Source organism: Sorex fumeus, unplaced genomic scaffold (assembly GCF_029834395.1).
Source record: "Sorex fumeus unplaced genomic scaffold, SorFum_2.1 ptg000034l, whole genome shotgun sequence".
Lineage (NCBI taxonomy): Eukaryota > Metazoa > Chordata > Mammalia > Eulipotyphla > Soricidae > Sorex > Sorex fumeus.
In genome coordinates this window covers 25,676,033-25,702,588 of record NW_026606091.1, presented here as the reverse complement: position 1 = coordinate 25,702,588, position 26,556 = coordinate 25,676,033, and the positions used below count along the sequence as shown (strand labels likewise).

The window sequence follows — 26,556 nt, the reverse complement described above, 5'->3', positions numbered from 1 at the left end:
TCAGATGGCTATTTTAGGAGAACCTAAAGACTTCTACAACAATGAGTGTTAGCATATATAATGAAGTGAAGGAATCAATATTCTATCTTAACTACTTCCTTTGTAATGGGTTCATGTGAAAAAGAAGTTGGCTGATTCCTAGAATCTGGCCAGCCCTGGGTTATTCCCAGGTCCTGGTTACTGTAACATTCCATGGTGATCCCAGGAAGGAAGCTCATCTGCCTGAGCAGCCGTCTGGAACAAGGTGTGCAGTGAAGGGCACTGACTGCAGCCCCTCGGTGAAGGAAGGCTCTGACAGCCCTCTCCACCAGACAGCTGCACTGCAAGCAGGTATTTGAAAGGATGATACTAAGTCCAAAACCAATCTTAGTTTGTATTGAATTTATGAAAAGGCTAATATATTCCAATGTAATTATTACATATAGTTAAGTAATCATGTTAATTTATCTTCATGTAAATGTTTTTATGTTACTATTCTGAGACAAATGTTTAAAATAAATACATTTCCTTGCTGAAGTCCTAACACTTTTATATTTTATTGTATCTTCTTTTTTTGTTGTTGTTTTGGGGCCATTACCCAACAAGGCTCAGGATCACACCTGGCAGGACGCAGGGAACCATATAGGATGTGGGGGATCGAACCCAGGTCGGCTGTGTGCAAGGCAAGTGCCCTACTATCATGTACTATCACATTCCAGCCCGTTGTTTTTCTTTTCAAAATATGTCCCCCCGCACACACACTCCCCTCCCTCCCTGGCAGTGGGGTAACACATTTGGCCGTGATGCAGCACTGGCTGGAGTTGCACGTGACATTGTGGCGCTCTCACACACGTGCTTGTGGCACACCAGCATCCGCCCCTTTTCCTCTGTTGCTGGAGATGGAATTCACGCACGCAACACAGACATCACTCTTTCTGTGGCAGCAGGGATGACAAATGGCAGTGCCATCAGGAGCATGTGGGGTCATGCCAAGGATTCAACTCATGCCATATGCCTGCTGGGCAAGCACTTTGCCACTTAGCCACAACCCTGGAACTTTTTGTTAAATCATTAGCTAGAAGAATTCCTGTTCTTAGAATTATAACTGGTGGTTGCACTGTCTGCCTTTTGAAGGTCACATAATTTCTTTAACATGCCTAACATTGGCTTCTCACTGCCACCCCCATCCCTTGTTTAAAAAAAAAAAAAACCTTGAGCATTAGAATAGTTACATGATGTCTAAAATTTGACTTTAACAAAGGCAGGGTGGCCATGATAGTCGGGGATGTGGCTCTTGTGGATCGCCGGTAGAGCACCTGTCTTATGTGAGCCCCTGGGTTCAGTCCTTAGTGCTACAAACCAAAACCAAGAGGCCCCAAGAACTGGTTTGAAACTCCGTGTTCAAAACTGAAACGCGTTCCTGGACTAACTGCCAGCTCTTCATCAAGCTAAGTAAAGTTGGCATGAGAACGACCAGTAGTAACTGGTTGATGTCTCACAGGCTTGTTTTCTCTATGATTGCTGTGAGTCAGGAATTTGGGGAATGCGCCTCTTGGCAGAGTGACAGGCTGTGCTTCACACTTGCAGATGACAATGGGTGCAGCTTTACAGGTGGCCAAGATCGTGGGCACTGGGTAAGTGACTCTGCATGTAGTTTCTCAGTCACTCCATGCACTGTCTGTAGGTGCTTGTTTGAGCGTCCACATATGTGGATGTTTCCAAGATGGTGGTTTTAATGGTGGCCCAGGGTAATATCACAACAAACCAAAACCATTGCCTTCTATGAGTAACCTCGGAAGTCAACCTGTCTGAGCATCCAGTCACCTCTTGATCTTGGGAATGTCAGGTTTTACTAATACTTACTTTTTTCTGCCAACATTTAAAAACTTCTCAGGAAAAAAAATAAAAATAAAAACTTCTCAGGAAGCCCATCTAGTGCAGGGGGCAAGACTAAGAGCAGATGATGCCACGGGAGGTACTGAGTAGGGATGAGGGAGGAGAGGAAGGACTACAGGAAAACCACTGAGGGAGCTGGCCTTTCAGCAAGTTTGTAAACTGGGTTTTGACATCTTGGATGACATCAGCCAGGTAACAAATGGTGAACACTGAGTGGAGGACAGAGCAGAAAATGCCAACTCTGTGGTCAGATTTAGAAATTACCAAAGAAGCTTAGAAAGGAGATGGGGGAAGGGGCTTTCCCTCTAGATGGGAACCACAGAAAACGTGGGACTTGACCTCTTGGCAGTGACAGGCAAGACCTCCCTTCCTCCTGGATGTGGTGTTTTAAGAGTTAACATCAACCTTCTTCAGTAACTATAAAGCAGACAACTGAAATACAGCTTCTTTATTTGCTTGAACTGTGATCTAAATATGTGCCAGGCCCTGCAGCAGGTAACTTGTGGCAGCATCTCCTAGAGGCAGTCGACAGACAAGTGCAACTCAGAACTTTCAGTGGCAGGAATGTTCTGCCTCTGCTGGGCAAACTACCAACTAGTGTAGCGTGGAGATATGAAATAACAGCCCTGTCGTCAAGTAGCCGGTCCTGGGGGTGGCCTGGAAGGTCTAGAAACCCGAGGAACATGGCAGGGAGGGCACAGAACCCCAGAGAATGCTACAAGATGCTGATGATTGAAACTCGCCACATGTTCATGTTATGCCGATTGAGTCCTGTCAGGAGCAGGTCTGACCTAATCTACGTGCCCCCGACAGAAGCCTGCCTGCTGGCTGAAGAGGGACGCATACAAGTGCCCTCTGGGAGAAGGCGTCAAGGCTGGTGAGGGGACTGTGGGCTCTGCTGGGCAGCAACGTGTCACCCTGCAGCGATGGGAACTCCCTTCTCAACTGCCCACCGAACCCCACTACAGACACGAGAAATTTGTGGCTATTTCAGTTCACGGCAGGGGTAGGTGTCCAGCGGCTGGCTGCGTAGCCTCGGTCCTGCAGGGAACGCAAAGGCAATTCCTCATTCCTTGCGACCTTAGACCAGAGTGCAGCACGTCTTTGTGCTCAATAAAGAAACTTCATGTTATTGCTTGAAACAGAAATTTATTCTCAGAATAATGCACAAAAAGCACAGGTTGAGGCCACCGCTGGGAGGCTTCCCTCCCTCCCTCTGCTGCCTCCCCTCCTCTCTGAATGCCGGGGAGAACACAGTTGAAGGAAACATGCAATCACAAACAATGATCAACTCTAAAGACAGAAGGTTTGGTCCAAAAGAACTCAACATAATCAATCCAATTACCGTGAAGAGCCTCACTGAGTAGGATTAAGATACTGCGGGTGTAGTGTTTCCAGGGCTCTTCAGTGCACCAGGGGGGCCTGCTTGAGGGAGATGAGGACAGAGCGCATGCGGGAGACGTCTTTGGCCTGCTTGCTGGACTTGGGGTTAAAGTCACACAGCCGGGCCACCCGTTCCCACTCAGTGCCTGGGGACGACTCATCAATGTCGTTTACAAAGGCTTCTTCTGCTGCCCTGGAAGCAACAACAAAGCATGTTGGTTTAACGCAGAACCCCTCGGAGCTCCCTGGAGACTAACTGTGACAGAGCAACTGCCTCTTCATGCCCGACTTAATGGCATCTGGTTTTCCAAGGGGGTAACAAACAGCCTCTGGTCCAGGGCACAGACACACGGCCAGCTCTCCCGGGCACGGTGCCTGGGGAGCTATGTAAAATGTTGGAATACAGGTGTTTGGTTCAGGGCTCACTCTCTCTGCGGACACAGAGCATTTAAAAAAAGCCAGTCCTCAGCCACAGCCAGCCACGCGCTGCCTTCACTAAGGAGAGCAGAGTAGCTGGCTGGTCAAGAACTCCAACGGTTCTCTGTGTTAGGCAGTGCTAAGTATCGAGTAAATTTAGAGATTGCTAAAATGCCCACAGGTCACTGCACGAGAGCCTCTGGGTTTACTCCTAAGGCTGGAGAGAAAGAAAGCAGATCAGAAGGAATTCAAGACAAAGCTCCCATGCGAACAGGCACTAGAGACAAAAGCCATTCTGGAAAGGTGGGTGTGAGGACATTCTCCAGAGCAGCCTCAAGGTGGCCATTTCCCGCCAGCCAGGTGCCTAGGGCCACAGGGGGCCACGCTGGCAGGGGTGGGTGCCCATGGCTGGAGAGCCCATCAGTGTGTGTGGCTTCTGGCAGGCCACTGCGCCAACATTCCTCCATCCAGGTCAGCCCACCCCCAGGTGGGAACTCAGTGGTGGGAGCCAGAGCCCAGAAGGACAGCAGGAGGAGGCGGGAAGACACACTATTCATCTACTCCAACAAGCATCACGGGCAAAGCAGAAGCGATGGAGATGACTGGTCTGTGGGGACAGGGGTGCACTGTCACAGGGATGGCCGTGGCAAACACCGCTGAAGCCCAGAGCCACTACAACACTGCGACTTCATGGCACACACAGTTAGGGGCAGTGAGAAAGGTTTACTTAACTGTTCTAGGCTGTAGCAAGGATGGTTTATGTTTGTGCTTAAAGGTGAAGAGAAGAAAAGAAACAAGGAGAGAAAGTTTAGGTCAGATATAGAAAATGAGGATGAGCTCAATGCAGATGGCCGGTCAGCTAGACATGCCCTAGCCGCTTACTCTACGCTCGGGGACGTGCAGCTGGCTTTGCTGGGCCATCCGCATCCTGCCCAGCAAACCCAGACTCGACCTTTCCAGTCTCCATTTCTACTCCAGAGAGAATGTGCTCAAGTCCAATCCAACACCACCTGTAAATCCAGCATTTCACCAGTCTCACGGCAAATCCGACTGGCGGGCCAGGAAACCCCTCTCCTGCTAATGGGATTAGATATCAAGGTCACAGGCACTGCAAGGCACCAGGCCTCAACCTAGATCCCAACCCCCACAAGTTCTTCTCTTCCTTTCCCTTTCCCCCCTGCCATCTCCCTTGATCAAAGACTAAATCTGTCTGTTTAAAAGACAGCAAGAACTGTCTTCAGTCTGCAGCAATCCTGCTTTTGCTAACGGGAAGCTTGAAAAACATCTTCTTGGAAAAGCAGCAGTTTTCTTTGGGGGCAGGTCCCAGCAACCAGTGCAAGACTGTTGGACTGTCTTGATGTCAAAGCTGGGGGCTCTCTGGGGTCAGGCTGGGGGCCAAGGGATCAGAAGCTAGCCGCTAGACAATCTCCAACATGGAAGGCGAGAGACACACAATCACACCTACTGGAGGCCACCCTCTCTGCCCTGAACTCTTCTGGCCGGGGGTGAGGCAGGCAGCGAGGGAGTGGCTCTCCTGCCTCCCCCCCTCCAGCGGGGGTGGCAGCCACAACAGCCAGAGCGCACCCCTTCCCCGCAGGCTTCCCAGCCACCATCTTAAATGGCCCGCCTGTGCTGCTTTCCCTCCGGAACCCAGGATGGAACAATGGTGGTCAGAGCTGCAGGGCGTCAGGACTTTGTGACACAGCCAATGGCTCACACCCCCCAGCTAGCTACTCGCAGGCGTAGTGCCAGAGCACCCATTAGAAGTCATTTAAAGAGCAAAGCAACTTGTGACATAAAGGGGGGAGGGGGGATAAAATCTAAAGTAGGATCAAAAGAAGGAAAGGAATTAGTTTTGCAACATACACATAACCAATCACGTCAGCGAAGGGTTGTTTGTAGAAAGCTTCATCTGCCACCCTAGACAGCAAGAGGTCCCAAAGGCAGGCAAGCAGGCAGGAAAAAAGAGAGAACATTGAGAAGCAGAAACATCTGAACCCACAATAGAGGTACGGCGTGCTGGGCAGCTGCCCCTGACGCAGCCAGGCTTCTGTGTTGGGGGCTCAGGGGATGGACTTCCTATGGGCCAGCAGCTCGGGGCTCTCCAGTGTGATCACTGCCATCCTCACCCCATGTCCCACCCCAGCAACCGCCACCGTTTCATGTTTCCTAAGCTCCCACTGATGCACTGCACCCTTCTGCTGACTCGATGCTGATGCAACTCTCAGCCCCAAAGACCCAGGACGATGCCTGTGTCCTGAGGCTGAGATGAAGCAATTTGCTCGGCATCAAGAGGTGTGATAAGGCAGAACTCAGAACCTGCGCCGCCGCCAGGGTCTTCTACTGGCAGTTCTGTGTCTCCCTGGGCAGGACAGCTGCCAGGTCCCCATGCTGGGAATTCCCTGGGAATGCCTCACACTGCTTCCCCACACAGGCTGAGTAGGGGTCACTTTCAAAACCTGGGAATACATCGAGGCATTCTGAAAGCCCCATCCTTCAGGGGGTCTGGCGGGAAGCCCTGCACAGGGGTCCCACAGCAGGACTGGGTCAGTCTTCGCCAGACTGAACCAGCTCTGACATGCTCACAGCAGCATCTGGACAAGAGGACCCGGAGGAGTTTACAAGGCAGGGGGCAGGTGGAGTCCCTGCCTGGCCCACTGGGGAGGGCCGAAAATACCCCCTCCAGGAGTCTCACCATGTTGTGTCCTTCTGCCAGGTTGGCTGGGGACATATTTACAAAGAAATATCGTGTCTGGTCATTAACCTAAGCTGCCTATTTATCTGAAGGGAAACCCAGTAATTTTCTGTTTATTTTTAAATTCACACATACCCATCCTCCTTTTCCCTCTTGGTATTGTAGAAATTAAAAGAAAGCAAAAAGAACTCCTGATTGTAACTCCAAGTGAGTCAGCAGGAAAACAGAGAGCTGTTTGTGGGCTGAATGAGTGGGAGGGAAAGGCCAGGCGGCCTGCTTGTAAACCCAGAATCCTTTGAGTTGACACAAAGGGCTAAGCCTAATCCATTTCAACGTGTGCCTGCTGCCACTGGAAGAAAATAAAGGTTTAATGACTCCGGTCAAGGCATCACTAACACAGCAGAAGCTCAAGTGTCAGGCTTCTCTACTCCTGTGCAGTGAGCCCGCAGGCTGCAGAGCTCATCAGTGCTGGCACAGCCCTGTCTGGGACTAGGCTCGGGACACAGCGACATGCATACACACCCAACCTAGACCACAGCCCCTGCAGCCGCCAGCTCTCCACCAGCAGACAGAGAAACCTAAAGATAGGGACAGTCAGGCCCAAAGGGGAGGGGACGAGCAGCAGCAGCAGCCCGGGGCTGGCCAAGGCCCTATGCCGTCCTGGACTCTGCAAGTGTTCATGGGCCACCACAGAAGCTGCCTGTTATGGTGGTCTGAGAAGGGTCTGTTGTGGTGAATAAAACCCCTGGAGAGAGGTCCAGCTGGTGCCTGAGTGCCCTGAAGGCCCCACTAGGGACATAGGAGGGACGTGTGGGGTGAGGACCAACACCGACTCCAGAGGCCACCGGCAAGGCCCAGCTGACCAGGCTGCCCGCCACACAGCCAGTGCTAGGCATGCGAGCAGCTTCTGGGCTCCAGGGCTGAGGGCACCTGGAAACCCAAGGGCGTAAAGGACACTCACGAAGACAGGCCCTTGCTGTCCTCCCCCAGGCTCCTCTTTGCTTTGCTTTCCACCTGTTCTCTGCAGTCCCCAAAATGGGTCTAGCTAGACCAAGGGGCAAAGCCACACCCTTCCAAGAAGCGTCCTCATTCATCTTCCGTCAAGGGGAAAGGTGAGCCACTACACATCTGAACAGGCGAAGGGGTCGGGGAAAGCCCAGGAGCTTGGCATCTGTCCTGCATGCTGCCAACCCCAGTTCTAATCATGTATGGTCCCCCAAGTACCGCTGGGTACTCGTGAGTCAGGACTGGCCTCTGCCCACCCACCAATGAAGTCCAGTGCCAAACACGAAGTGGGGAGCAGTCAGCAGTATGGGGGCCTTTGCGGGGCGGGGGATGGGAGAGACCGGACGGGGGCTACACCACCAGAAGCAGCTCCTCAAAGTAGTTCTCTAGCACCTCCCTCCTCATCCCCCTCAAAGACTCAACTGAAATCAAGTGTAAAAATCATTCCTGTCTGAGAACCTGGGGGGGGTGTCCTCTAAGTGTGCCACTGAACTTTCTGCTCTTGGGGTCAACCCTGTGTTACATTTTCTAGAAAGCAAGTGAGATGCTCGTTAAGTAACCCAACACTCTTAAGTGCTGGAGAACTGTCACCCCCTCTTTGAAGTGTGTGTGGTTTCTCTGATACTACCTAACCCAAAAATCTATGCAGTTCCACAGTACACGAGCCCTAAATCAATGCCCGGCATCCTAAAACTAGGCATAAGTATTCTAAGGACAAGGACTAGTCATAGACAGGCATCTATAATTCCTCAGGAAAGGGACAGCGCAGCAACTGGCTGGGACAACTGCCTGCACTGGAAAGCCTGTTGCCAACACGATCCTCTCTGAGCCATCCACCCATGTGAGCACCAGGACACACCTTCCAACTACTCACGGCACTTCTGAGGAAACCCCCAAGCTGGCACCCACTAGGGAAACCACCAGGACTGACGCGGTGCTTGCACCAAGCATCCAGTGTCCTTTCTGAGAGATCTGCTTGAGCAGGGAATAACGGAGCCTGGAGCTGCCGGCGCTCCATTCTGCCCAGACGGACAGACCTGGGAACCCTGTACCCACAATAGCTCAGCTCGCCCGGGGAGCGGCCGGGCCGCGCCCCAGCAGACACACCTTCATAGGCCTGGAACCTCAACAGGAAGGTGGAAGGAGAGCAGCCGAAATGGCAGCCGCAGCTGCTCTGCAGAGAACCACATGCAGGGCAGTTGCCCACCATGCCACCCACTTCAGCCGTAGGACAGGCGCCTCAGTTCTACCAGAGCCATCGGGAGGATGGCTGAGCCCAGCCACTGAGCCCCCCTCAGAGGGAGCGGAGCACCTGCCTGCCACATGGGCTGAGGGCAGCCGGGACAGAGCAGCGCCAGATCTCTCAGAGTCGCCTGCCTCAGAGGGGCACTGTCCCGTCTGAGCACTGAGGACCCATGCTGCAGACTGCTGGTGACAGGAAAACGTGCGTCCCTTTCAGGGAGTATATTCTGAAGTGTGTGTGAGAGGGAGATCATTTTTTACAAGTCAACTCAAGGTGCATGTTGTGTGTGTCTAATTTCGCAAGACCATTTCTCCCCCAACACCATCATTTAAAAGTCAACTCAAGGTTTCTCAGCACAGACAGGCGCTCAAAGAACCCTCCGTTCTAACACCACTGCCACTTTGAGAAACAGCGTGGCTGCCTAATTACAAAGCACACTTCCCCGCTAATGGGCCCTTTTGGAAAGCAGCTTGCAGAGGGGAGGGCTGTATTTAGGGGCTGCACCAGGTCTATAATCATTCCTAAGAACAGGGGTCTTAGGAGAGTCCTGAAGCCGTCTCCCCAGCAAAGCTACATTCTACAGATCTGATGCAGGCCTGAGTACTGCCTTGGGTTGTGTGAGACACAGGAAACGATCTAACTACAACCGAGACAGCTGAATGACAGGCTTCTGGACCCTCAGGCTTCAAGCATTCTTTTACCAAACTAGGCTGGTACACCCCTCCCAGTGGCCGGTGGAAATGGAGATTGATGCCCGCATGGAACCAAGAGAGCACTGCCCAGGACTGACCTGTTGTTAGCTTTTGTTTTCTGTAGCTGCTCATCCTGCCTTGCATACCACTCTTCTAGCTCTTTTACTGCTTTTTCTTTCCACTCTGCTTCTTGTTTCCGAGAGTTGGCATCTTGGGAGGGAGGGAAGAGACAAACAAAACAAATGAGACAAAACAGAAACTGGTGTTCCTTTCGCTGATTTATTTTGGTCTTATTAAAGCGTGCTGCTTGCAAGTCCATGGCTGTGTGTGTGCTGCAAGGAGAACAGCGAAGAAAAAAACAGACTGATTTTCCGTTTGTATAACCAACAACTGCAGTTCGGCGATTTCGTTCTTGATGGCTCACCACACTGAATCCCAGTGCACTAAATCCTAAACGGATCACCAGCTTTGAGGGGCTTATGTTTGTGTCTGGGGAGAGGGATATGTGAAAATATTAATGGGGGTAGGGGGAGGCGAGCCTTCGTGGGTACCAACAGGAAAATCAAAGAGATGGTTTTTCTTTGAGGGAAGGAGGTACCTGCTGGCAGTGCTCAGGGGCTACTCTGGATCTGTGCTCAGAAGTAACCTCAGTTGTACTCAAGGTATACTGCACAGTGCTGGGATCAAATAAGGGTCGGTCACATATAAGGTCAATGCCTTCCCCCTTCCCGCCCCCCCTCCCCGCCCCCAGTAACGATCTCTCTGGCCTAGATAATTCTCTAATGACACTGCCAACATGATTAGGACTGAATATTCAAACTAGGTAATTTTTTTAACTCCTCTTGCAAATTGCTCTTCCACACCCCAGATCTGACAATACCTTTTTAAATACACCACACAGTAGTCTTAACTAAATATGGTAGAGGCCCTTCTATGAAGAAGTGAAAACTGCCTTAGATGATTCAGGAATCAGGGGACTATAGGCTTGAGAGGTTCTGCTGCAGAGATCAGGACATCTAATCCTACTAACAACTCCAAGATAGCCTGTAGAGAGCTGGGACAGAACAAGGACACTCTAATGTATATGTAAATAATGAACAAAATACAGAACTTGACTGCAGAAATACAAAAAATCGTGACCTAATTTAAATAAAAATCGCGCCCATCTGCATGGACTGTAGTTACTGCATAAACAGTTCCCTGAATCAGCTCCTTGTTTTCACAGCCTTGTGCAGTGACACTGGTGGGAAGGACCAAGGCGCCTGAACACTCAATGTGAAAGGACAGTGAAAGCTCCAGGGGGAGGGCGGAGGGAAGGGAGAGCGCTCCCTCGGAAGCCGGGCACACGGCAGCTGTCCCTCCTCCTCTGGCTACCCGCCTCCCTGCTCACAGAAGAGAAGATTATTTGAGAATGTGGCCAGCAGCTAAGTTGAGAATTACTGACACTGAGCCTCAATTTTCACCATCTTGAGTTTTCACACAGTTCTTGCAAGGGGAAAAAAAAAAGGTGAAGCTGAAGAAACACCTACTTCACAGATCAATTTAATTCAACTGGGAGGCAAGGCCAAACCCTAACCTGCCTTCAGGAAGGCACCCTGAATTCAGAGAACAGCACCTCATGCAACATCTCCGAAGTGCTAACTCTGGGGATGGGGAGAAAACTGCAATTGTTCGAGATACCAGTGTCTTCTCTCTACAGAGCACAGACACTCTAGGAGCACAAGGACCAGCTCAGCCTCCCCTAAGAGATACACAGAGAATGAGAAACCAAGCACCACCAAGACCTATTTTCATTTGTCTAAAGCTGTACCATCCAGTACAACAGCTACTAACCACAAGGGGCTGTATTAAAATTAAGTAAAATTTACAACCCAGTTCTTAGTCATCATTAAGTCTTCAAGTTAGTACTTATACAGTTAGTAACTACCACACAGCACAGAGAATAGGATTATTTCCATCAAAGAAATGACTGAGAAATAAAAAGTGACAACACCAAATTCCTAAGAGAAATTAATAAAATTTCTTAATAGGGCTGGAGTATAACTCAAGTGGCTGAGCAGAGTTGAGTCCCTTAGCACTACAGAACTGCCCTCTACCCCCAAACTGCCAGATGAAGTCTTAGTGGCCCCAAGAATCACCAGATGTATCCCCTATTAAAAAAAAACCTTTAAAGAAATTTTTAAGGAAAAATTCTAACAACAACAAAAATCATTAGTGGACAGCACTGTAAAGGTTCAAAGAAAGCCACATCCTTTGCTCTGAAAAGTCCCCTACGTTAGGCTGGACAGAGATTTGGCATCAACTGGCTGGATTAATTTCTTCCTATCTCCTACAGTCAGTGACCCTATCAGGGAAGTAAGAACTATGTTCTTATTAATTCAATGTTTCTTAAGACAGAGACTGCCTTTATTTCTAGACGTATAACGCACGGGAATGAAGATAGGAATGCCTACACCTTAAAGTGGATTGTTAACCTTGTGTGTACACAAAACATACTCTTATACACATACCTGGCTCAGTTATATGAAGATCACCCAATGTTAATTTACGGGATCTAGGGGTTTACACATTGACTTTACTCAACAGTTGTGCCTTTGGGCTGTTAATAAAGAGGAAAGCATATCCCACGGATGGTGTTCCCCACTGTGTCACACCTCTCCAACCCACAACAGACAGACACCAAGTCTCTGCCGTGACCACCACTGAGACACCCTGTTGGCATCTCTTCATCAAAGGTCGAGACGCTGGGCAGTAATCTCGGGCATCGTCTCCACTGTGAGACGGGTTTAATGAAATGTAGTTAAAGGGTTGACTGGCCCCGAAATTCTATCATTTCTTAGCTATTTTAATTCAAAACTGAGTGACCTCTGCCCCTCACCTTCCTTACCCATAAAAACATTAAGACCTTGGGGGCTGTAGCGATAGTACAGCGGGTAGGGCATTTGCCTTGCACGCAACTGACCCAGGTTCGATTCCCAGCATCCCATGTGGTCCCCCGAGCACCACCAGGAGTAATTCCTGAGTGCAGAGCCAGGAGTAACCCCTGTGCATTGCCGGGTGTGACCCAAAAAGAAAAAAAAAAAAAACCAACAAACAAAAAAACATTAAGACCCTACAGGGATATGAAGGTAAGAAAAATTATACCTGCTTCCCACATATCTTACATTTTCCTTAAATTACTTTAATTTAAAGTTAGTAAATGTTGCCTTTAAATGATGAAAGGACTGTGGCATCTCAGCTGTACATAGTTTACAGAACATTCGCTTCTCAGCTCAGACTACCCTCAGGGTCAGGAACTATGGATCTGACTCCACAGATTAAGAAACACCCTGTAAAGGTTTGGTAAACTAGTGGCCATAGGTGGGTCCTAGTAAGGCTGGGTCCTGAGCCAGACATTCCCAGTTAAGCCCAGGGCTCCCTCCACAGCACTATTTCAGTCTGGCAGAGAAAGGAGAAAGCACTTGACCTCTCTGGGCTGCACTATTTCTCACACAATGGTCTGTGATTAGGCATTTCTACATGGGCTGACCTTCAGACTGAGAAAGTATCTTCCCCAACACTAGAAGAAAGAACATGATGGCTAATTCAAGTGAAAAGGAAGTAAAAGTGCAGTCAAGGTCGCCGCTTCCAATGAAAACAGACACCCAGGGGCAGAAAGGGATTTCCTTACCAAGGGCCTCCAAGCGTTCCGTCTGCTCTTCTCTCCATTTACGGATACTTTCAGGCTCTGATTGCAATCGATCCACTTGTGAAATAGCTGCGTAACTGTCTGTTGGACCATTACTCTCCTTAACACAAAACACAATTGTGCTCTATCAGTAAAAAAAACTCTCCTAAAATGCACTTCACCGTAGGTAGAAGTCCCTGGTTATGTACAGCATGGCTATTGTAACATGTCACCTTAAGAGCAACACAATCTTACATGCGGACAGGGAACTTCTAACATTACTGGCTTAATCCTTCCAATCTACAGAAGCGGCAGAGTACTAGTAAACGTGTTGTGAGTACAGGACAGGGACAATTGAGCTGGGCTAGTAACAACCTTTCTAGAACACTGCTATGTTTTACTTGTCGCACCTGACAAAGATTATGTGCCATCTATCAAGTAACATAGCAGAGCAAGGCCTAGAAACTAACTTCCAAATGCAGGAAAAGGGTTACTAAATACTACCTCATCAGATTACAGTCAATTCTAGGAAAGAAGAGCACCCGAAAGAAAATGTACAGTTATTAGAAACACACCAAAGTCATAAGCTGGGGCAGGGAGAGAGGGAAACTTTATGATGGCTAAGAATTGGGAGCTACTAAGAAAACTGACAGCAAACAGAATTTAATCTTTGAGAATTATTTTACCTTTTGAACTAGGGAACAATACTAGCTTAACCTAATTAGACTATAAGCAAAAATGCAAAGAGATTTATGTATTGGCACTTTTCATGTGTCAGGCACATGGAAAGTCACCTCCCAAATACATTGCAAGTTTTTATTCCCATTTCAGAGTTTGGAAATTAAACTGAGGCACAAACAAATGCTTATGTTCAGATGCACTGCTAGTAAGGGAAAACATCAAGATCTGAACTCAGTTGTCTCATTCTAAAAGCCAAGCTCAAAATCTGGGAGAGGAAACGAGACTCCTGGCAGTCATCTGTTTTTATAATTCATGTTACAGCAAGAGAGAGCTATGACAGAGACCTTATGACCCACAGTGATTAATACGTCTAGTATCTGGCCTTACAGAAAATGTTTGCTCACCTTTGGTTTAAACCAGCCAAGACTTAGTCTTAAATTCAGGCATAAACAAAACAAGCACAACTTAATTCCCCTAGGCGATCGGGACAACTTCCAGTTGGAAGGGATGGACTGCAGGTCTTGTGAGTGACTAAGAAACGGGAAGTAACCTCTACCTTGTTCTAGATAATATGGCATGCACATGGGAAGCCTTGAAGGGCTATGGTCATTTTGTCACAGTGAAAAAAAGGCTAAGCCTGAAACTGCTACCAGCAGCAGGCAGAGCACTAGCTCCTAGAGAAAAATTGAGTCAATGTCTTAGAGTGAAGGACACAGCCTATGCCGGAGTTACGAAGGTCTCGGGTTGTGCCAATGCAGGCTGAGCTACAGCAGAGAGCGATAATGTAGAGGGGAAGAGGCCGTGGGCCTGAGACGCTAGCCGCTTGCTCGTTCCCTCCCACACACCCTGACCCACCACATACTGCCTGCTACATTTCCCCCCAAAGATTCTTTTTTTAATTTTTTTTTGTTTTCTTGTCTGATTTTGGGCCACACCCAGTAGTGCTCAGGGGTCACTCCTGGTGGGGCTCAGGGGACCAAGCCAGGGATCAAACCCAGATGCCGCAGTCTGCAAGCTAAACATCCTGTACATTGGGTGGTTTACCCTTAGGTGAATACCCAGCCACCCATCCAATTCATTTTTTTTTTTGATGAAAAGTTTGCTGATTTTTTGAAAAGACAAATTAAACCTGTGTGCCTCAGTTTACTGATCCATAAAACAGGAATAGCATCCTTTGAGTGGTGAGAATTAAAGAAGTCCAGCATACAATACAGTGCATGACACAAAGGTTTTAAAGTAGCAACCACCTCCATGAGGCACAGACCATTACTTGAGAGTAAAAACAGAACATTAGGGTGAGGCCAATAACAAAAGTGCCAAGAAATATTCTGTTAATGTCACTTCTTGCCAAGTCCTTCCGCTTTTGCTGGTAACACACCAGCTAGTAATATATCCAGGAACCCCTAGGTCAGTTCATTAAAAACACAGGAAATTCATATTCAACTGGATCACTAAGCTTCAACATAATCAGAGTACTCTTTACCTGGTAGTATTCGCCATTCATCACTCCATCAACAGCATCTGCAAGACATAAGATTGATTCAATCTGTCAATTAGGGCTGGCCAAATGCTGACCACAGAAGGTAAAGTGCTTGCTTTGCACAGCTAATCCCAGTTCAATTCCTGCATAAACGGTTCCCCAGCAGCACAAGTAATTCCCGAGCAGAGCCAGGAGTAAGCCCTGAGCACCACTGGCTATGGCCCTCCAGCCCCCTAAATAAATAAATTTCCTGATGTAGAATCGCTGGGTCAATATTCCTAAACACTGACCATTTGTTAATCATAGTGTATATTCATATATTACCAGTAGAGCGAGTGAGGGTCCCATTTCTCAGAACTTTATTGATTATAAAGTTTTTAAGTTTTAAGTTTTCATCCTATCTTTTACCTCCAAATATTCCCCGTATTAATTATTCATCCTCCCATGTCACATATATTGTCTTTTCATTGGTTTATGATATTGAACACTTACAACTTACCTTGTACACAGATACTATCGATTTTTCCTTCATGATTTCTGTATCTGCTTTTATATGAAAACCTACCCTAGTCTAAAATACTCTCTTCTTGGGCTTAAAACACAACTCTCTAGCGCCAGAGAGTACAAGGTTAAGGCACAAGCTTACACACAGTCAACCCTGGTTCAATGACCCCACCTCCCCAAATACATGCCCCCCTCCCAAGTTCATCCTGCGCCCCACCCCCCCATGCACACCAAATACTACATGTTCCTCACTTCCCTAGAAAGGCTTTGTGTAGCCCTGGAGCTTCCCACTCTGGTACAACATTAAACCACAGGCCTAGAGAGTTTGATGATTACCAGGAGAGGACCACCCACCCCCCTCCCCCCACCTTTCCCTCGGGGGTGCGGGGGGGAGCCTCTCTTTAATCCACCTGGACATATTTTTGTGGAGGAACGAAGAAGGAAAGAGTGAGATCCTTGGGCCTACAATGGCTACTCTAAGCAGGCCTATGCTCTGGTTAATATATTACAGCTGAAAATGCTGCTACCCAGTTAATCTCTTCCGGCCCAGTGCCATTCCCCACAAGACAGACTTTGATCACTGTTCCATCCACACAGCAAAAGTATCACAGGCTGTTCCATCCACACAGCAAAAGTATCTGAAAACTCACTTCATCCAGAAGTGGCCAAGCACTTTGAGCTCTCACTGGATACTACACTACTGTATTGGCACATTCAACCAGCCCAAGTCAAAGGGCCATCTTTCACTACAGAAATATGCCAGACATCTACTGATTTATGAGAAAAATAAACTAAGCCCATCGATGCTCCAGAAACAAACTTTCTAGGGCATTGCAAAAGAAAGAGCCAGAATAAGTTTCAGACATTAAAAGTCTTAGTTCAAAACCCAACTTTGACTCCTCAACCACCTGAAATTAGGCTAGGTGGACCGTTAATTAGCATGCTACCTTAGAATCACCACTTGGCTTCTATGACAGTCATTTCTCATTTGAGGCAACTGGACCAATGAGCTTCCAGAGTTACTGGATCTAAGAGGACAGGGCAAGGAAGGGCCCATGAAAATGTTCAGTGAAACAGTACCTCCACAGGTCCACTGAACCTTTCTTTACTAGGCTGCTACCAAGGAAATGATTATCCTGCAGCTGTCCTAAAGGAAAGGACTCGCTGGAAACAGCCCCAAGAGCGCTCTAGACTCCTGGACGCTTCACCTCCCATGACTGAGGGCTTTTCTCACGTCACCACGGACCACTTTTCTTCCTCAACAATCTCTAGTCCACTTCACCCCAATGGTTTATCCTCTGCTTCTATGCTTAGGTCTCTTTCCAGGCTAACCCCTGCTCCACCCTCCAAGGGAGTCTGCCCTAAGTGTGGGTGAGTGTTGATCAGCTTCAGAAAGGGCAATTTTTCAGTGACTGGGAGGATCATTAGACAATGGAGTGAATGGGGGGGAGGAGTTGAGGCAGTAACTTTAAGTGTAATTAGGGAGTGTTTTTCATCTGTTCACTTAAAAAAGGTAGTGAGGTGTTTGTGCAAAGATGCTAATGATTCTGAAAAAAGGGGTTGGCAAAACAAAAATTTGAGACCCTCATGTTTAGGAAAATAAGGAAATATATACCCATTTCCTCAATCTGTTAAAGAGTCTCCCACAACTGTATCTCTGTAAAACCTCATGAGATCTGACTCCTCTGGGGGCTGGCGTGAAGAGTAAGCAGGTAATGTCTTGAATGTGGCCAACCCAGGTTCAAACCCTGGCATCCTATATGGTCCAGCACCGCCAGGAGTAACCCCTGAGCATCGCTGATGTGACCCAAAAAGCCAAATACACACAAACCCACCTGAATTCTCACTATACCTACTACAGATTTATCAGCCTTAGGATCTTGGAATCATGAAGAGAGCCCAAAAGGGTGAAGCACATGTTTGCATGTGGGTGTCCCAGGTTCGAACCTTGCCCGCTCCTCCCAATAATTTAGTACAGCCAGGTATGACCACCAACTCCATCACTGCCCCCCCCCCAAAATTTAGGTCCTGTAATGCCTTTCTCTCCCTACCCTCAAGGAATAACAGCAGCCAGGCACTGTATGTTGTAACAATGCAGAACAAAAACAATTTATCAGAGGAAATGGGGTATGTTCAGGGTGGTATGATACTGTAAATCCCACCAGATCTTCTGGCACCTGTATTCACATCTTTTACAGAGAAAAAAAGGTCAGGCAATGGTGGTTGTGGCAGTGTAAGTTGTATGAGAACAAAGCTAAACTTATATTCAAGAAGTCTAGGGCAGAACAAATTTTACCCTCTAGAGTGTTTCCTGAATTAAAAAAAAAAAAAAAAAGAGGGCCAGGGATGCAGCTCAACTGCAGAGCAGGTGTGAGGCTCTGGCTTCCATCCCTATATCACAAATGCAAATTTTAAAATATTTGATTTTTTTAATTAATTAAAGGGAGGAAAGGAGGAGTGTGGGGAGGGGTAGGGGTGGGGGAGAGAGAGGGAATGTGTCTGACTACAACTACAGATTCCCCTGCTGGCAGAAAGAAGTCCCCTGCTGTTTAGTTTGGGGAGGGGGGAGGGAAACTTGGAGTTCTCCCTAATCCCCAAGGAAGTGAAGTGCTTACCACAGCAGTACTTGTTCTGACTGCTGTAACATTACCAACCTCAGCCCCACTGGAGCGGATCTGGCTCTCAGTCATTAAATGCTTAGTTCCCTAAGAAAGTCCTTCCCAGGAACTAAGTCAGCAATCCCTCCCCCCTTCCTTCCCTTTGCTGAAAGACCTATGTGCAAAGGGACTGCCCAACTCTTGTCTCATGCTCTCACCCTGCCCAACAACTGATCACCAGAACTACTGGTGCCACACAGGCCCCCTGGGTCTCTCTGTCTCACTCCTTCCTCTGCTTCTTCCTCTACTAAGTGCCAGATTCCCTGCTGAGCACTGGGGAAACAGAGTGAGCAAAACTGACATTGTCCTAACCAGGGCAGTCTCCTAATTATGAACCCCTGATCCTGCCAGCTCAGAAATGAACCTCTCTTGGAGGCAAGAGAGACGACTCAGACGGCTGAGCACAGTCCCCAGCCCTGCATGGTTCACCGAGCAACTGCCAGGTGTGTTCTACAAAAATACAAATTAAAAATACAGAGAGAAATGATAGCCTCCTCCCACTATACCCCTGAGCCCTTAGGACTCAGTTACTAACTTGCTCCTTTTTCTTAAGACATTGCTCTATAGGTCTCGGTTTTTCTGTTGCAACAGAGAAAGATAATGAAAGGTAAATTTTATGATTTCCAGGCAAACATCCAATCAACAAAAGCTAACCCCACAAACCAATCAACCTCTGATCACTTAAAACCAAGTCGAGGTCACGGCCCAGTTAAGCCTTCTTTCTATAATGCCTTTCAGGCCACTACATACGTGTTCTTATATTTTTAATGGGGGGCGAAGAGGGAGGGGAGGGCAGGTGTGCCTAGAAAGCCATACAGGAAGGTTAAAAAACCCAGAGGCTGCAAACCAGCAGGCTTCTCAACATTCCCCCACCCCCACCGCGCTACACCTTGCAAAGGGGCTCCGGTGCGCTGGCACGGGAACGTGTGACTATCCCCCGAACACGGCCACTCCGGTGCTCATCTGCAGTGCACCTAACCGAGGGCTCAGTTCGCCTCCCATCCCGGCTGCCCGCAGCATCCGCGGCCTTGGTGTGGACCGGCACTGCCCTCACCTCTGCTGCATCCCCCGCCCGCTCGCTCGCTCGCACCCCTCCCCAGAGTAAACGAAAACCCAACGTCTCCTTTCTACAGCAGCACCTCCTGACTACCCCTGCGGGGGGAAGGGAGGGATGCCTTTCCCCCGTATCCCACACCAGGCCCGACGAGCAGAGGTCAAAGCGGTACACGGCCGTCGCCGATCGCCTCTCCGCCCGCCCCTGGACCGCCGGTCCCGGCTAAGTCTTGAACCCTCCCTACCCGGGACTAGGTAGCGGAGGAAGAGGAGCGCGGCGCGTGCACCGAGCCCACCCCCCTCCTACTCGCTCCTGCGTCCTCCCCGGCGCCCACCGTGCCAGCGGCGCCGCGGGACTGGGTCCGGGGGCATCTCACGACGGGTGGCTTCGGGTTCTCCCCGTGTGTCCCCACCCCCCTCAACCCGCCTCCGTTCCCAGGGCCTGGGGCCCCCTGCAGGGGCGGTCGCTCCGCACTACTGCGGTAGCGTGCCAGGGCCCGGCTTGGGGCATGCCCCCCCCATCCCAACCCGCCCCTCCCAGGCCTACGAGGGGAAAGTTCCCGAACTGCAAGCGGGCCTCGAGGGGCTTCCCTCCGGCGGCTCGCAGCCCGTTCGTTCCACCGAGGGGGGCGCGCGCTCGCCCGGAGCCCGCACACCCACTCGGGGCGCCGACCTGGCCGCACGCTCACCAGGTCCCCCCGGCGGCTCGCCGTGCGGCTGCGCCCCCGGGGCGCCGCCGTCCAGGATGGCGAAGGCCTCGTCGTTCTCGATGCCCGCGATCTCGCTCTCCTGCTGCGCCAGGAAGGCCGCGGCCGGGTCCTCTTCCCCCGCGCCGGCCACCCCGTTCCCCAGCGCGGGGCCGCCGGGGGCACCGGCCGGGGCGCCGAACGGATCCACCTCAGCCATGACGAGCAGTTCAACGGCACCGACACCAACCGACCGACCCCACCCCCGACACCGCGCCCGGCAGCGGCCGCTCTGCTAGCGACGGCGCTCGGAGGACAAGCGGGAGGAGGGAGAAGGCGGAAGCGGAAACCCTGCCCTTGTATCCGGTTGGTCTAGGCCGCGGTGGAAAGCGGAAAAGGCAGCGACCAATCAGAAGAGAGAACCGGCTCAGGATCTACCCAATCGGCTAGACGAGGGGCGGGCCCCCGAGGAAAACTCGTGACTCGCACCTCGCCAGCTGAGAGCGCCGCGGGCCCAGTCGGCCTCCGGGGAGGCGGAAGTGGCCTGGCTTTGGGGGCCGGACGGACCACATCGTCGCTTCTGCTGATTGGTTGATTCCCGGAGAGACAGCCGCTTAGGCTTTTGGACCCTCAGTTTTTTAATTTATAAAATGGGAGTGAGGAGTTTGCATTACCCCTCTCCCGGGACTGTGGGATACCGGGAACCTTTGCAATCTTCAATAGCTACATTGTATATATTGTATATTGTATATAGTGTATTGTATTGTATATTGTATTTTGTGTATTGTATATGGTATATTATATTGCATATTGCACAAGCCCATGTGGGTTTGATCCCAGCCACTGCTTATGATCCGTTGAGCCAGCCAAGAGTAATCCCTGAGCTCATTGCCAGGAGTACAGTCGGGAGGGCACTTGCCTTATCTGTGGTTAACCTGACTCAATCCCTGGCACCGACACATGGTCCTCCAAGAACCACCAGAAGTAATCACTGAGCGCAGAACCAGGAGTAAATCCTGGGCACAGTCGGGTGTGGCCACAAACCCAAAAACTAAGTTAAGAAAGGGTGCGTGGATCTCTTTTTACAAAGCCCCTTCTAGCTGCTACTCCTGCTGAGAACTGGACAGATGTTTCTGGAACTGGAAAATTCTGGTAGACGTCTTCTTAGTTCATGGGCAGATTGACTCTAATATGGGAAGGGGTCAATTCCCCTGGGAGTCAGTGGCCAATAAAAAAGCATCTGGGCAGCACCGTGATGGTGCTCACCATAACTTCCCCAGCTAAGGAGTGTAGGAACTTTGTCTTGAAAGTTCAGTGTCTTTCCCTCCTTCCCCTCCCCCGCCCCCAAACCATCAGCATGTTATTTCCAGCTGAGTTCCTCCAGCCCATAGCGTTCCCAGAGGCTATGGGAGGGCCATACTTGAAAAGGTCACAAGATTTAGAGGGGATACCTAACTCCACTGCTCCTGCAGGTAACTGTCAAAACTCAGATTTCCCTGATCCTCTGGCATCCAGGACTCTGCGAATCATGGAACTGTAGCCAGGACTAGAGTTTACTCCTTCAAATCAGGTAAGAGAGGTAAGGTTCTTTGCGAGAAAGAATTCAAGGGTGAGAAAGTATAGAGAGAGAGCAGAAGAATTTATTAGCACATCAGAAACCTGGGTGATAGCATTCCTAAAGAGTTGAACCTGATGTTTGGAGGTCTGGCTTTTGATTGGGTGTTAATTAAGGCAGGAAATATTCACAAAGATGTTTGGCTAGTCTGGACAGGGCTGGGGTTGCTTGGGTATCCTGAGGTTAAATAACTTGCTCATACCACGTAAGTATCATTATCCATAAGTCTTTTGGCCTTGAAGAAGGAAGAAGGTGAAGTCAGGGTCAAGGGTCTTTTTGTTGAGCATGCAGGTATAACTGGCTGGAAACTAGTTCTTCTGAGTTCCTTTACTATCAGAATCTAGTAACTGGAAGAATTGCAAGAATGTCAGTTCTGGGTGTTTCCATCCTCTCTCGTACTTTTCTGCACTGCCACTGCTGTTTAATAGAAATGATAATGGAGTCCAGGACTATAGAGATAGCTCAGAGATAAAAGCATTTGCCTGACACATGTGAAATACTGAGTTGATCTCTGGAACTAAAAATAAAAAGAAACCAGAAAAGTCCCTGGTCATTTGGAGGAAATTGATGCAAGGGCAATTGATGGATATCTCCAGTGAAAAATAAAAGTGAACATTCAAAACTGGAAACCAGCTGGATATCAAAGATGTAGCCAGCAATGGAGCTTTTATTTTTTAAAATATACGTAAGTATCTACACTATTATTATTGTTGTTGCTGCTGTTGTTAATGTTTTTAGGCCACTGTGGCAGTGCTCAGAGCTTACTCCTAGTTCTGTGCTCAGAGATCACGCCTGGTGATGCTTGGGGGATCATATGGTGGTGCCAGTGATTGAATCTGGGTTAACCACAGGTAAGGCAAGTGCCCTCCCCACTGTACTATCACTCTGGACCTAGTACTAATCTATTTTTAAAACTGGCAGAATCTGGACATGTTTTGTGAGCTCAAAAACCCCACCCAATTGAAAAAAAATAAAAATAAAATAAGAACTGAGCTGGAAAAAAAAACCCCACCCAGGAGTTCAGTCCCCAGCACCCATATGGTCCCCCAAGCACCTCTGAGAGCAACTCTGAAGCACAGAGCTGGGAGTTACCCCCAAATACCATTAGGTGGGACCTCAAAAAATTAAAATGATACAGATTTAGAAATCTTATTAAAACTTCTAAATACCAAAGAAGGAAAAAATAAATCAGTTTTTCCCCCTGGGTTTGGAGGTGCTAGGACCATGTGTTGCCAGAGAGAAATCTGCTTGCATTGCTCTCCTACTGCCCCAGGCCCTGCCTCCAGCATCTTGCCTCATTCTTTCATTCCCTGTTGGCAAGTAAGAGCCAAAGACTGAAACGCCATGGGCCAAAGACTCAGGGGAGGCACATGCTTGCCCTGTGATCCTCAGTCACCCCACACAGGACCCACCAAGAGAGTCTGGTCATCTGACCTTTGACCTTCAACTTTCAGACAGGTCCCCCTTTCTATGCTGGCCTCTGTTGAGTAGAGGGAGTCCTTGTGGAGCTTCGGTCATCACTTCTCACCCAGTGTTCCTTTTTAGAGCCTCTTACTTGCCCTTCAGCTAATTTCTGGGTCTTCCTGCTAGGGAGCACAGAGAGCTCTACCTTCTTCCAGAGCCATGCCAAGATCCTGGGAAGTGAAGGGACGTGCCGAGGGGCACTCTGTTTCTGGTCCCTGCAAACAGATACCTTCCCCATCCAAGCAATTGCTTCCCAGGATTCCTTAGGGGAAACTGGTGCAGATGTCACTGGTTATGGATTCCACAAAACTCTCTTATAGGTTGTCTCAAGATCCCATATAGAGATAGAACGGGATGCAGAGATCTTCACCAAACCCTTCTTTGGGTAAGGGAAGGTGGGGGACTGGGTCATACTCATCAATATTTAGGGAATATTCCTGCTCTATACTCAGAAGTGCCCTCTGGCAGTGCTCAGAAGACCATATGCAGTAGAGGGGGATTGAACCAGGGTCTGAACCATGCAAGGCATGCACCTACCTTAATCCCTGTACCATCTTTTCTACCCCCAGCTTTTTTTCTGGCAGAGGGATGCTGTTTGATCCATATCTGGTGGAGCTGTTATTCCTGGCCCTATGCTCAGAGATCAATCCAGGTGGGACTTCGGGAATCTTATAGGTTGCTGGGGATTGAACTCATGTCAGTTGTGTGCAAGGCAAGCACCTTATCCCTGGACTCTCCAGCCTGCCCAAACCTGAAACTCTTACTCCAGCTCCTCCTTTTTGTAACCTGGGGACCACCGTCATGTGAGGAGAAGCAAGGCGTTCTCAGCTTTCTGCAGTTTCTTTCCACGGGATTAATTTAGCAGTGCTGCATGCTGGAGCTTTGCCAGTCTTTGATAGCCAGCTAGTGTTCTAGTACTTGAAAATATGTTTTCTCTTAAGGAATCATGTAAAGCAGTGTACTTCATACCAATGTACTGGCATGCCCCAATTAAAAGAATTTTCTAAAATCCACATGCCTCCCATGAGGATTTTCCCATGAGACTAAATTACAGGGGCTGCTTTATTTATTGCTTTATGGCTTTATACTTTCAAAGGAAATTGTTGTTTCTCCTCCAATATATCCAATGGAGGACAGGAGCGATAGTACAGTGGGTAGGGTGCTTGCCTTGCACCCTGGCATCCTATATGGCCCTGATGCCCCAAGGATTCACACACACACACACACACACACACACACACACACACACAAATTTAAAAAAACTTATGGAAACAACGAAACTTTTTCTGTTTTGGGACCTCACCTGGTTCTGTACTTACACCTGGTTCTTTGCTCAGGGATCACTACTCGTGCGGCTCAGGGAACCATATGGGGAACTGGGAATCAAACCTGGGTCAGCTGCATACAAGGCAAGCTCCATAACCACTATACTATCTTTTCAACCCCTGAGACATTTTGAAGGGCAGGAGCAAGTGCTTGCATGCAAGAGCCCTGGATTTGACTAGGTACCACATTCAGTTTCTTGACAGAGCTAGGAGCTACACACAAGCATTGAGCCAGGAGTGCCCCCAAACAAACTAAATGAAAAATGCATGACAAAGCTTTTAATTAACATTAAAAACTTCAGATTTTTTTCTCTATGAATACAGGTATCATTTTAAGAATTGCTCTGAAGTTCTCTTTCAGAATTTTTTTTGAGGGGGCGTTTTTGTGTCACATCCAGCAGTACTCAGGGCTAGCATTGTACCTGCTCTACTGTCTTTCTGGCCCTCCTTTTAGAATTTTGTGTTCCTAAGACTTTATTTCTTTTCAAATGTGTGCATTAGTGTGCATGCATATGTATGTGTATGTGTGGTGCACCCCTGCCATATCCTTGGACCATAATTCATGAACTCTCACTAAAACTGAAAGCCCTATAGGGATGGAGCCATAGTACAGCAGATAAGGCATTTGCCTTAACACCACTAACTCAAGTTCAATCTCTGGCACCCCATAGGGTTCCCCAAGCACTGCCAGGAGGAGTAATTCCTTGGTCGAGACCCAGGAGTAACCCAAACAAAGCTGGGTGTGGCTCGCCCCTGCCCCCCAAAAAAGACTGTGAGCCCTGGTGTGCAGATGTTCCAGCACCACAGCCAGAGCACCACCACCTCAGTGAGCACCACAGCTCCACAAGCAAATGCCATAACCTGACATGACTACCCCTCAAAGCAAGTGAAAAATGTGTGAGCAACACAGCATGGCATTCATGTGACCTTCATCAGCACGACATCATCCGTAACGAAGGAAGGAATGAGAGACATGGCAATTTGTTCGTTTGCTTTGGTTTGCCTCTCCAGCAGTGCTCAGGGATCTTAGTGGGCCTGATTTGGGACAGGTGTGGTGGTGACGGGGATTGGGACCTTATGGCATGCAAGGCCTGTGCTCTAGTCCTTTGAATGATCTCCCCAGCTCCACTGAAGCTGTATTGATGTAATGCACTTGGGAGGTAGCTCAACAGGCTGGAGCATATGCAAGACCCCCAAGTTAAATCCTTGCACCACATGGTATTCCCTGCCCTGCCTCCCAGCACCACCAGGAGAGGTCCCCTAGTTCTGTGCCAGGATCAACCCCCGAGGACCACCAGATGTGACCCAAAACAAACCAAAAAACTTTGACACACAATTGACTCACCATACAATTAATGACTTTCAGTATATTCAGAGTTGCTATCCATTACCCCTGTCAATTTTAGGCCACTTATATTACTCCCCAAAGAAACTTTATACCTGTTCTTTCAACCCCAGTTTTCAGCAACCAATAATTTTCTTCCTTACCTCTATAGATTTCCCTATTATGGAAATTTTATGAGAATGAAATGAATATGCAGTCTTTTGTGACTGGCTACTTTCCATTAGCATACTATTTTCAAGATTCATTCTGTGGCATATGCCAGTACTTCATTTCTCTTTAGGATAGCTAATGTTCCCTTTTATGGGTGGCCCACATTTATTTAACCATTCACCAGATGGTGTACATTTGGATTGTTTCTATTTTTGGCTATTCTGTGTAATTCTGCATTGAACAATTGTGTACACGTTTTCTATGCACATGTGTTTTCATTTCTCTTGCGTATATATGCTGAGGAATGAAACTGCTGGAAATACATGTACACATGTGAGAATATATACATTACTGAGTATATGCTAACTCCATGTTTAATCATTTGAGAAACTTCCAGACTTCTTTTCCTTTTTTCCTTTTCTTTTGGTGGGGGGCATACTCATTGATACTCAGGGGTTACTGGCTCTGCACTCAGGAATTACCCTTGGCACTGCTTGAGGGACCATATGGGGTGCTGGGGATCAAACCTTGCTGCATAGAATGCAAGCACCCTACCCAAACCTGGCTGTACTTTCTACAGCCCAAACCAAAAAAAAAAAACCAAGTTGAGAAAACTTTA

General features: G+C 48.7%; 1 protein-coding gene across 4 annotated transcripts; it reads right to left on the bottom strand.

Moving 5' to 3' along the window:
* Positions 1-3,004: 3,004 nt before the first annotated feature.
* On the bottom strand, positions 3,005-20,397 carry CLTA (clathrin light chain A). Of its 4 annotated transcripts, XM_056117175.1 has the most exons (7): positions 20,042-20,394; positions 15,142-15,179; positions 12,981-13,098; positions 9,409-9,520; positions 5,542-5,595; positions 4,408-4,443; positions 3,005-3,451 (listed from the first exon to the last, which is right to left on the bottom strand). In XM_056117175.1, the coding sequence occupies exons 1-7, from the start codon at positions 20,256-20,258 to the stop codon at positions 3,280-3,282; spliced, it is 747 nt and encodes a 248-aa protein (XP_055973150.1). In that variant the 5' UTR covers positions 20,259-20,394; the 3' UTR covers positions 3,005-3,279. The 4 variants fall into 4 exon arrangements, with proteins under 4 accessions (XP_055973150.1, XP_055973152.1, XP_055973151.1 ...); XM_056117177.1 differs by lacking the exon at positions 5,542-5,595 and having other exon boundaries at positions 20,042-20,397; XM_056117176.1 differs by lacking the exon at positions 4,408-4,443 and having other exon boundaries at positions 20,042-20,396.
* Positions 20,398-26,556: the final 6,159 nt, after the last annotated feature.

Excerpts from the sequence above, each read along its gene's own strand:
- CLTA (XM_056117175.1), bottom strand. The coding sequence starts at position 20,258 with ATGGCTGAGGTGGATCCGTTCGGCGCCCCGGCCGGTGCCCCCGGCGGC. Across the intron at positions 13,099-15,141 it reads TGAATGGCGAATACTACCAG|GAGAGTAATGGTCCAACAGA; the intron begins GTAAAGAGTACT and ends TTTTGTGTTAAG. Across the intron at positions 5,596-9,408 it reads AAAACAAAAGCTAACAACAG|GGTGGCAGATGAAGCTTTCT; the intron begins GTCAGTCCTGGG and ends CTTGCTGTCTAG.